The sequence below is a fragment of the Haliotis rubra genome, unplaced genomic scaffold (genome assembly GCF_003918875.1).
Source record: "Haliotis rubra isolate DU_JTF1 unplaced genomic scaffold, ASM391887v1 Scf484, whole genome shotgun sequence".
In the NCBI taxonomy this organism is placed as follows: Eukaryota; Metazoa; Mollusca; class Gastropoda; order Lepetellida; family Haliotidae; genus Haliotis; species Haliotis rubra.
This window is the reverse complement of record NW_025767173.1, coordinates 299,650-311,671: the sequence shown is the minus strand read 5'-3', so window position 1 is coordinate 311,671 and position 12,022 is coordinate 299,650. Positions and strand designations below refer to the sequence as shown.

Below are 12,022 nucleotides of genomic sequence, written 5' to 3'. Positions count from 1 at the left end.
TGCTATCACACTACCACCGACGAATCTCGATTGCAGCAGTTCCACAGAATCTAGATGCAGCATTCCACAAAGCCACCAAAGTTCAGACACCACATCTACCTAACTTTCATGCCAAGAAGTTCTCCACGCGATAACATGGACCCCTTCTTCAGAAAAGCTCAAGACATCGATGAGAACTATAAGTTGATAAACCATGTCAAGTACAAGAATTACAAGATTGATGATCGTAGTTAGTCCAGATAGAAACCATGACGTGACGCATGTTTTTGGTTTAAATAGATCTAGAACGATCAATGAGACTCTTATCATCAGAGATTTCGCGGATAATGTAATTTTGAGGATGATAGAATGATTTATTCTGCCTTACTAATGCAAAGCGAAAGACCAGCAGTTCCTAACAGATCATCTTACATCTATTTCAGCAGCACTGACCTTAGCTCGCCGCCAAGGCCTCCTCGCTCCTCCTGCAACTGGGGTGAGAACTTTACAGCCCTCCATTGTATACAGCCCCTTGGTCTTCAACATCGATCTTTAATGGAGAAATAGACAAAGTTTCCAAGGAAGTCACTAAGGATTCCAGAGAAGTCCTGATGATTAAATCGATGGACACACTAGCCAGCTGCCATCCGACAGACCTCTCAAAGATACTCAGGAAGATCTAAATTCATCGGCCTACAGAGAGCAATGGTAGACAGGAAGATAGCCAGCTCTAGAGGAAAGATTCTTTTCGTCACCATTCGGCAACTATAGAGGAGGATCAGAAAGAGGCAGGACACCCAGAGGTTCCCGCAACTATAAACGCTGAAAGACAGGTTCGAACGACTGAGTCTTCCACCCCCAGCCGCTCCAGTACAACCATCTCAAGTGGGTGGACGCTTCCAACTTTACTGGGAAAACTGGGGAATGTTACAAGACCCCTTATGTCTCCAAACATTCTTTCGGCCACGGATTTCGTGATCCCACTAAAGGCCAAGCCTCCGCTGACAGTCAACCCCTCACAAGTCTCGACTTACAGGCACAACAACTAACGGGTTAAGAGAGGCTGTTACATCACTCTTAATAAAGCAGGCCATAGAAGTACTAGACCAAGACAACATAGAACCAGGTGTCTACTCCCCCAGTTTTCCTAGTTCCCAAGAAAAAACTCCAAGGAGAAATACAGACTCATCTACAACATGAGCTTTTTTCAACAAGAACTATCTACGCAAACCCCTCGGTTCCGCAAGATGATACATTTTACCTCAGTTACTTGCAGTTGATTCAGATTCCCATGGACTACATGGGCAGTATCGATCTACTACAGGACGCTTTACCTGCACATCCGATACACTCTAAAGCCAGGAAATACCCACGGTTTACTTTAGGACGGGCAACATTACCAGTGGAAAGTGCTCCCATTCGGAATATCATCAGCCCCTGGCTTTTCAATGCAGGATAACTCGAAACCGATTATCACCTATCTTCATCATCAAAGGGCTCGCGAGTACGCTTTACCCTCGACGACGGGATACAAGTAGATCAAGATCCACAGCATCTCAAACTACAGTTAAACTACATCATAAAGCTACTAACACAGCTAGGATGGTTAGTAAACTTACTCAAGTCGGACCTAGTACCGCCACAAGACCTACAGTTCCTAGGCATTCGATTTATCACAAAATCTCAACCGTGATCGTCGTGACCAGAAGACCGTTGGATCAAGATCCAACAGACCATTCCACCAGCCTCACGCCTCCGCTACCACTTCGACAATGGCAGAGCCTCCTAGGTCTCTCACATCAGCCCAAGACATGACAGTCAGAGGCAGGTTACAGTTACTGCCCCTTACAGGTCTTCATCAATGCACATCTCGACGATTTACAGCCATTCAGTCTACCAAACATCTCAGACCTCATCTACTATGGTGGACAAAGAAATCGAATGTCATGAAGGGATTTGTTTAGCAGAGCAGGAATTCAAAACCCATCTATATGTGGATCGCCACTACTCAAGGTTGGGGAGCTCATCTCGCCAACCAGACGACCTACATCGGGATTATGGAACCAACAAGAAAGCAAACTCCATATAAACATCCTAGAGATGAAAGCTGTAATCAACGCCATTCTACATTGGAGCACATTTCTACAAAATGCGACCTTATGATTCATACCGACAATTCCACAGTGGCGCTTCTATCGAAACAAGCAAGGCTCAACGAGATCACTGAACCTTTTGAACTTAAGCTTTCAACTATTCGATCTAACCCACGATCTAAATCTACAGATCAGAGCAGTTCACATTCCCGAGCCAAAATGTACTAGCAGACGCTGCCGGCCTCATCTACCATCACCGACAGAGTGGATGCTCAATAACGGAAATATTTGTACACAGTTAATCGCCGCTAGCAGCTAGCTAATAGATCTATTCGCCACAAGATTCAACAATCAGCTACTGACACATTCGTGGTCACCAATCCCAGATCCACAAGCTTTGGGAAACGGACGCTGCCTAAGTATATCATGGAAGGCCTCAACGCTGCACGCTTCCTCATACGCCAGCAATAATACCTCAAGGATTACAGAAAATCAAACAAACACAGAATCTACAACTCACTTTGGTCGCGCACTACTGGCCAGCCAGAGTATGGTTTCCCATGCTAATTCAAGAAATCGGGTCAACCAGTATTAGAGCTACCCAAGCGGCCAAACCTGTTAATACATCCACACACAAAACAAGTGCATCGGAAACCCAGAAGTTTACCAACTTCAATGCATGGACTGTATACAAATGTGTTTTAAACAAGAGAGGATATTCTGCCAGGGCGGCAAAAGCGGTCACGCTTTGCCTTTACTTCACACTCGACTCGTAATTTGTACGACTAACAAGTGGCACAGTTTCAAAATTATGCAGCTAATAAAGGATTTACAGCGCAGAGATGCTTAACATCCTCAAGTGGCAGACTATTTGTGTTACCTCCAAGCGCAAAACAAACATTTAAGAGGTTCGACGATATCAACATATCTGTCACTACTTTAGCTCTGTGATCACTATGAGAACGGGTGTCAAGCTGACAAAATCTCCAGAGTTACTGGCCTTACTACGGCTTTCCGATTGGAGGACCAAAGCGAAGTTCCACTTCCAGCTTGGGATCTGAATGTAGTGTTACAACACCTCACTAGTGAGGCTCTATGAACCTTTGGAATCGCACAAACTTTGAATTTCCTCTCACAGAAAACACTATTTCTGCTATCTCTAGCCACGCAGCAAGAATATCTGAAATTCACTGGATTACGAGAGGATACAGTTTGATGACAATCAAAACATAGCATCTGGGATTAAGATGGGATTTCATCGCAAAAATCAACTACCAGGTCAACCAGACAGGTTATTCCATGTACCAGCTTATCTTCGATTCTCGGATCACAAGATACACAAGACTTATCACTGTGTCCAGTCAGAGCTCTCAAAGTTTACTTTATACGATCCAAAACAAGGCTAAGATTTCTCAAAAGATTATTCATCCCCTTTATCGCCAACTAATCAAAACAGAAGTCTCAAGCTACCATCACCATATCTATTTGGATAAGGACTGTCATCTCTCATGCCTACAAGGCAGCAGCAGGCTTGGACCCACCAACAGCATCAACCGCATGAGATTAGGGCACTGGCAACCACCCTCACCCTGCACGGTAACTGTTCATTGAACACAATTATGGAAGGATGCTTTTGGAAATCGAACATGGTGTTTTATGACCACTACCTGAGAGACATCACCACAGAAGATGTCTCTGGCATTCACCATTTCGCCCTTTGGTCCTCGCCAACAGCTGACAGTCCCTCAGAGGGGCTAAAATATTACCATCACAAGTTTAATATGTATTATATACATAATTTAGCTAGCTTATAACTCTAAGGAGTTCTAGAGCTATGTATATATATTTAGCTTAGGTCATTCACCCCTGAGTATATATGGATATTATCTTTAGTTGTACAGCTTTAATTCTATCAGAGTCACTTATATATATATATATAATATATGTAATGGTTTTTCAATATATATCAATGTAATACCCAATTATGGCATTATATAACCTATGGTTTATATACAGGAAATATCCTAAGTCAATGCCTTCATGAAGTTCCCATACCAGTTATTACAGTTATATTTATACAAAATCACTAATTATAAATCCAAAGTATTCTATTACTCCCTCCTCCTGTCTGTGAGGATTCTATTGTTAAAGAGCATGAGTCAGGATAAGGAAAATATGTAATTTTTAGAGTAAAATTGATATTTTATACTTATCCTGACTCATGAGGTCAGTCCTCCCATCCTCCCCACATAACACTTTGGATTTCCTGTAAATTCAAGTGTTGGGCTCAAGAAAATCAGGAGAGAGTGAAGCACGAGGTGTAAGGTGGCTACACCTTTCCGCCAAAAGGGATTAAAGGGGAGCAACTCGTGGTGAGTACTAATTAGTGATTTTACATTGAAGGAGCTTCAATTAAGGAGATACAAGTGTTTCCACTATGTTCGCAAGAAGAAGAAGACAAGCAAAAGAGCATGAGTCAGGATAAGCATAAAATATCAATTTTACTCTAAAAATTACATGTTTATCACCTGTATGTACCTGTCACATCACACCTGTATGGTACATACTTGTCACATCACACCTGCAGATAACTGACACTTTACATCCCCAGCAGCCACTGGACACATCACACCTGTATGTACCTGTCACATCACACCTGTATGTACCTGTCACATCACACCTGTATGTACCTGTCACATCACACCTGTATGTACCTGTCACATCACACCTGCAGATACCTGACACTTGGCTCGTCCCGAAGACCCGGTTCGATTCCCCACATGGGATAACATCACACCTGTATGTACCTGTCTCATCACACCTGTATGTACCTGTCACATCACACCTGTATGCACCTGTCACATCACACCTGCAGATACCTGACACTTTACCCGGGCAGCTACAGGATACATCACACCTGTATGTACCTGTCACATCACACCTGTATGTACCTGCCACATGACACCTGTATGTACCTGTCACATCACACCTGTATGTACCTGTAACACCACACCTGTATTTATCTGTCACATTATACCTGTACATACCTCACACATCACACCTATGTTGTGTCGTTTTTTTACTTTCTCTATGTATTTGATCATGTCACTCCCTCACTTGTTTCAGATGCTGGACCTCATCACTGACATCTTCAAGAACAAGGGCAACCAGGAGCTTGACATCCCTCCCCCTGTTTCTGAGTGTCCCCCCATGCCAAAAGTTACACAGTGAGACACATTTACTGTCAGATATTCTCAACATCCTTTGCCTTATCAACAATATCCTGGCCAATTCGACAACTAATTGTGCCGCTGTCATATTGCTTGAAACTATTGACTTGACATTTTTCATGAACTTTCAAGAAAATATTCTTCAGCAGTACCTGTTTTGGAAATATTCTTCTTGCACTGTTGGATGACAGTGAATCAGTATCTAAAGTACTGGACCACATGTGGTCCTGTGCACAGAGCTCAGGTCACAAATCAGTTGAAGTTAAGCATCGTCGAGCACAGAGAGTCCTTGGATGGGTGACCGTGTTTGGCAGCTTGACTCCTGAGAGTTTCTAGGACTTCAGTCCTGCCCCACAATAAAGCACATGTGATACATGTGGTCTCACCTTAGGCAAGTGAGTTTGTTCAAAATTGCCACTGTTCACCCAGCAGAAAAATGGGTACCCGGGTGGGATAAGTCATGTGACCATAACCTTCTAGCGCCTAACAGGCAGCTTGCGTGCTGTGCTGTGCTATTGACTGTTAGCGCTATGACTCATACCTAGTGTGGAGTTTGGCGCTATATAAATGGCGACATTACATTAAGAATCTGAGATGATGCATCATTTCTTTCTCCATGGTAAGTCAAAGTATGAGTAGGTCTCCAGCAATCAATGGTAGTTGTTTTGAGGTAACTAAAATAAAGTGTTCAGGCTTGATGATTATGGGTCATCGTGCTCAGCTGGTCAGTGATGTTGCTCTTCAGTCACAGCAAACAACCATGTAATCAGCATTGCATTCAGACAGTTATAGCACTAACATCATTGTATGGCATAAGGGCCAGGAGAACCAATCTAATGGTGCTTCCAGATGTTTGCGGTCACTCATTGGACATTGGCCGAAGTACTAGAGTAATGTAAATTAGTTACCAACTAATGACATAAATAGTACGTTATGTTCAATATATACCAGTAATTTTTGGGTTGTTTGCAGAAATATGACACCCCAGGAAAAGTCGAAGCATTACATGGAGAGATTGAAGATTAGACAGCAGAGGAGTGACGCTCATGGACTGTGGTGTACAGAGTTGTACAAACTGTCTATATCCAACCATGTAAGTGTACTCTCACGGACTGTGGTGTACAGAGTTGTACAAGCTGTCTATATCCAACCATGTAAGTGTATTCTCATGGACTGTGGAGTTCTCCTGTACTTCTTGATTGTTATGGCTGATTAACGTCAGGATTTGAACTCATGACACGTTTTTTATGGATAACAACTTCTTTTTGTTCTTTTTCACGACATTTGAGAGCTAATTCTTGCTCCTTCATCAGGTGAATAATACAGAAGCAAGGATTGACTCTGAAACATTGTGATAGAGGATAAAAATAAGTTGATGTCCATTAAAATGTGTCATGTATTCATGTTCATCCAACTTCCAAATGCCTTTCAAGAACAACAGTAGTGTGTGTTTTTAGGTCCTGTGGCTGATCTTTGCTGCTGCTTTCAGTCACTGTTTCTACAGTGTTAAACAACCTTGTCTTGTACAGTTGTGTTTCTCTTTCAGTTTCGAGATGAGATCTTTTGGTTACCTCACAACATCGACTTCCGTGGTCGGACGTACCCCTGTCCGCCACACCTGAACCATCTAGGTGAGTTGAACTACAACCTTCTGTGGAATTTAGGTGGCACAAAGTGGATTGTACATGGCAAACATCTAGTTAAACTACACAATCCATCACAGTGATCAAGACAACTGCCACAAACATGTTTACTCTGAGTGCCAATCAGTGCAGAATGAGCCATTTATGGCAAACAAGTTTGTTATTGTTTGCAACAATGTAACATGGCTACTTCTTGGCCCAACATCAACAGAGGAAAGACTTCTTTCAGATTATTTATTTTGTGAAATACGTAATACAACCCTTTCCAATTGTGACCGAAAGTTGTATGTAAATATATCAAAGGTACCATATCCGTTGAAACAGATTTGATGTCTGCACATGGGACAATGCAATCATTGTGAACAGCAAATAAATATTCAGATTGAAGTAGTTTTTCAGTAACGTTTTCCAGTACCAGTAGATATTTTATTGACATTTGCTTTTTTCTGAATGTGCTGATATTTCAAAACGTAATAGTAGCTATGTTCAATTTGTTGAGTGAACTGTGTCAGATATTACAATTATCACAAAGTGCTGGTCTGTTGCAAACAACTCTGGGTAAGAGAGTGTCAGAAACAATGATGCTTAAAGATGCTTGGAAAGTTACCATTCTCAGTTCATACAGTGGGTTGGTATGGCACAAGTGCCACTGTTTCAATGAAAACGTCCTGTGTTTCACAAAGCTCTCATAAGCCTTTGATCTAGTAACTTTTCTCGTAGCACTTGTACCCCCAGTATTGTAACATAGGAGGTGAGGTGAAAGTGGGTATATCGTCGTGCTTGAGAATATTTCACTCATATGACGACGTGCATGCGTGTGTGCGGCATGTGTATGTGCGGCTGCTTGTACTAGCCCAGACTGAAGCTGATTTATAGTGCTAGCCAACTTAGATACCATGCCGCAGTGAAGCATGAATACCCCACTCAGACACATTATACTGATTCCGAGCCGACCAGTCCTTGTTGTACCCATTAATGCCGAGCACCAGGCAGGGACCAACAAGTACCATATTTTAACGTCTTTAGGTATGACGCGGTCGGGGATCGAACCCGCGACCTTCCGCTCTCCGGGCGGACGCTCTAACCACTACACCACGGAGGCGGTTTGTAACATAGGAAGTATGAATGCTGAGAGAAGGGTTACGAGATCATAGGCTTACGAGAGCTTTGTGAAACGGGACCCTGATTATCATAAGCTAATGTTAAAGAGTAGCAGTTATGATTGTCTTAGTGCTAAGATTGCTTTGTGGAATTTAGGGCCAGGCTAGCATTACACACTGGGATTATAATGGAGTCTATTCAGTATCCCTCCATGATGTTGATGGACTGACTGACTGACTGAGTTTGGCTTTACGCCGCTTTTAGCAATATTCCAGCAACAACATGGCGGGGGACACCAGAAATGGGCTTCACACATTGTACCCATGTGGGGATTCGAACCCGGGTCTTCGACGTGGCGAGCCAACGCTTTAACCACTAGGCTACCCCACCTAATGTTGATGGAATATTTTTTAAATGGCACAAACTATTCTCATCTGTGATGCTATTCCTTGAGAGTATTGTAATGCTCTGTTTCAGGGAGTGATGTAGCACGGAGTATTCTGATGTTTGCTAAGGGTAAACCGCTGGGTGATCACGGGTTGGACTGGCTAAAGATTCACCTCATCAACCTGACTGGCTTCAAAAAGAGGTACAAATTATCAGCAGTTCATGTTGTCATGGTATTTTGTAAGCAGCTGTGATGATTGGCTTGTTACACTTAGATGTCGATAGAGATACATGATAGAAACTGGGTGACATCAGTGTAGATTTGTCAATTTATTTCCATCCAGACCATTTGTCAGGTGGACTCTTATAATAATGGCATTTAAATGTACTGAAAAAGATTACTTATAAAGTAGTATTACTCCTCATGTTTAAAAAAAATGAATGATAAAAGCTGCTTAAGATTCCTAAATGTTAGGCATTGGTGTTGATAAGTCCTTAAATGAAGACTGACATTTGCTGCATTTGACACTGGCCAAATATCATTCCCAAGTAGGTCTAGAGAAATCCCTCTTTATGCTTTCTTCCAGATCCTCAAACAAAGACCGATTGCGTATGCCAATGACATTATGCCAGAGATTTTAGACTCAGCGGATAATCCGATGACGGTAGGTTTACAACATATAAGTTATGATGTTGGTTATCAGTGTAATGTGTCAGTGAGTGAGTTGTGGTCCTGCTTTAAACAGTGTGTCAGTTATCACAGTGTGTGTCAGTTATCACAGTGTGAGTCAGTTATCACGTTGTGTGTCAACTCGTAAAGGGATGGAAGCCAAGTATGGCTGCAAACATGATTGGTACAATGTACATGATTAAATAGTGGTAAGGTTCTAGCTCAGCAGGGATCTTTATCATGTAAAAGAGGAATTAGACCCTGTAGAGTGACCATTAGGTTGTTATCCCCCGCAACGCGTTTTGCGGGGGGTATTAAAATGGACTCCGTCCGTGCGTGCGTGCGTGCGTGCGTGCGTGCGTGCGTGCGTCCGTCCGTGCACATTTGTCTTTTCCGGAGCAGAACTCTAAAACCATTCAATATTTATTCACCAAACTTAGCACATAGATAGATCTGGTGGTGTACTGGTGCCTTTTGGTAGTTTTGGAATTCTGAATTAAATATTTTTGGCGTTTCTGTGGCAACAAGTTTGACTTAGCCTGAAATTGGTGGTAGTGCTCTTTTCCGGAGCAGAACTCTAAAACCGTTCACTATTTCTTTACCAAACTTGGCACATAGATTGGTCTTGTGCTGTACTGGTGCCTTTTGGTAGTTTTGGAATTCTGAATAAAATATTTTTGGCGTTTCCGTGGCAACAAGTTTTGACTTAGCCTGAAATTGGTGGTAGTACACTTTTCCGCGGAGCAGAACTCTAAAACCGTTCAGTGTTTCTTCACCAAACTTGGCACATAGATAGATCTGGTGATGTACTGGTGCCTTTTGGTAGTTTTGGATTTCTGGATATAATATTTTTGGCATCAGGGGTGGAAATAACTTTAAAATTGCTAGTGTACTCCGGTACAGTGGCACATGTAAATCACTTGCCCTGATCATTTTTCCACTATACCGGCCGTTTTCTTGTTGATTTTTTAAATAAACAACATTATTAACATTGGAAAGTCAACTGGACACCAGTACAGCGTGATATACAAATTTGCTTGCCCGACAGAAAAAAACACTGGACTCAGACGTCATGCAATGGGTTATTTCCATCCCTGGGCATTTCCATGGCAACAAGTTTGACTTAGATTGAAATTAGTGGTTGTGCTCTTCTCCCTTGTAGAACTCTAAAACCGTTCACTATTTCTTCACCAAACTTGTCTGGTGGTGTACTGGTGCCTTTTGGTAGTTTTGGATTTCTGAATGAAATATTTTTGGCGTTTCCATGGCAACAGGTTTGACTTAGACTGAAACTGGTGGTAGTGCTGATTTCTGGAGCAGAACTTTTAAAACCTTTTAATACTCTCCTTCCCCTTTTCTATATACACACCAAAACATTTGACATAATCATAACTCGTAGACATATTCATGAAGAGTATTTTGCCATTGCGGGGGATATCGATGACTTTGTCTTCTTGTTGTTACTATTGCGTGGCGGGAGCTTGCAGTGGGGGGCGGCCCCTGCTGGGCCTGGGGGTCCTGCTCAGCCTTATTGTTATCACTACAGTGGGGTAGCCTAGTGGTTAAAGCATTCACTCATCACACCTAAGACCCAGGTTTGACTCCCCATATGGGTACAGCGTGTGAAGCCCATTTTCTGGTGTCCCCTGCTGTGATATTGATGGAATATTGCTAACAGCAGCGTAAGACTCAACTCACTGTGTGTGGGACGGTGCTTCTAGTTCTAATGGACAGGTGCTTGTCAGACGGGTGATGGAACATACTGATACATTCATTTTATTTAAATATTAGGTATTAATGGGGTTGATGTTATTTGGGTACATATTTGCCTTTTTGGCAGTAGATGGAGTAATGGACTGTTCATATGGTAAGAACTGCCACTGCACTTTGGATAAAAAGTGTACACAAAAGTTCAAACATTGTTTAATTGTAAATTAAAAGACATCATATAAATCTCTGGACTTTCTGCAATCAATTACATATCCAGGCCATCATCATATAGCAGGAATGTTCTTGAATTGTGTTAAAGTACAGTAACCAGCAGGAGTAAGAATGTGTCTGTACTTGATGTTCCATTAGCATATTTGAGAAGCAGACAATCCTGAGATTGACTCCATGATTGCTGTTCTACGCAAGATGTAATACGATGACGTGTCAACCAGAGGTGTGTTCAGAACCGCAAGTGCCCGCGAACGCTGCGAGCGCTCTGTCTTGAACGCCTTTGCCATCCTCACAGCTGCCTCGCCAAGCGAACCAAGATGGCGACCATGTTTAATGTCATTTGTCACCACTCGCCCCTTTCCGTAACCTCCAACAAGAAGACAAGAAGCTATTTGGCTTGTCCCGGAATAACACGAGTTGGTCACGAATGGTTTAATGTAACCAAGCGCTCGCGTCCGTTCAGGGCCGATGCGAGCACTCACGGGAGGCAATAGTGCGGGCGCTCCCAGGTTCTGAACACACCTGATCCTAGTTGTCACCTGTTAGTCGTCTCTTAGAACAAACGTGTTGCTGAAGACCACATCTTCATGTGTATTAGGCTTAAGGTTATGTCATGCATCAAAGCCTTGACCAACCAGCTCAGAGAGTATTATCACGAACTTGTGTGGAAGAAATAAGAATTATTTTAGATGTTTGAGTGAAATCCATAATGACTGTCTGGGGTTATATTTTGTGCAGTGTTTGTTTTCATAGCTCTGTGTACACTGTTGTGTAGGGAAACAAGTGGTGGCAGGGATCAGACGAGCCCTGGCAGACACTGGCATGCTGCAAGGAGATCGCTAACATCGTCCGTTCACCTGACCCCTCTCAGTACATCTGCCACTTGCCAGTGCATCAGGTAAGGGAGACAACTCTCATCACCATAACAGTGTTCATTTCAGAAATTTGGAAAGTGGTCAAATGACCCCTGCCAGTCCA

At 42.6% G+C, this 12,022-nt stretch overlaps 1 protein-coding gene across 1 annotated transcript in view; it reads left to right on the top strand.

Annotated features, from left to right (window-relative positions):
• LOC124291161 (DNA-directed RNA polymerase, mitochondrial-like) overlaps positions 1-12,022 on the top strand; it is a 158,848-nt gene that overhangs the window by 78,976 nt on the left and 67,850 nt on the right. Inside the window, 7 exon segments of the mRNA XM_046728094.1 lie at positions 5,199-5,299; positions 6,275-6,395; positions 6,849-6,933; positions 8,524-8,635; positions 9,021-9,040; positions 9,043-9,098; positions 11,820-11,942. Of these exon segments, the coding sequence (XP_046584050.1) occupies positions 5,199-5,299; positions 6,275-6,395; positions 6,849-6,933; positions 8,524-8,635; positions 9,021-9,040; positions 9,043-9,098; positions 11,820-11,942 (618 nt within the window).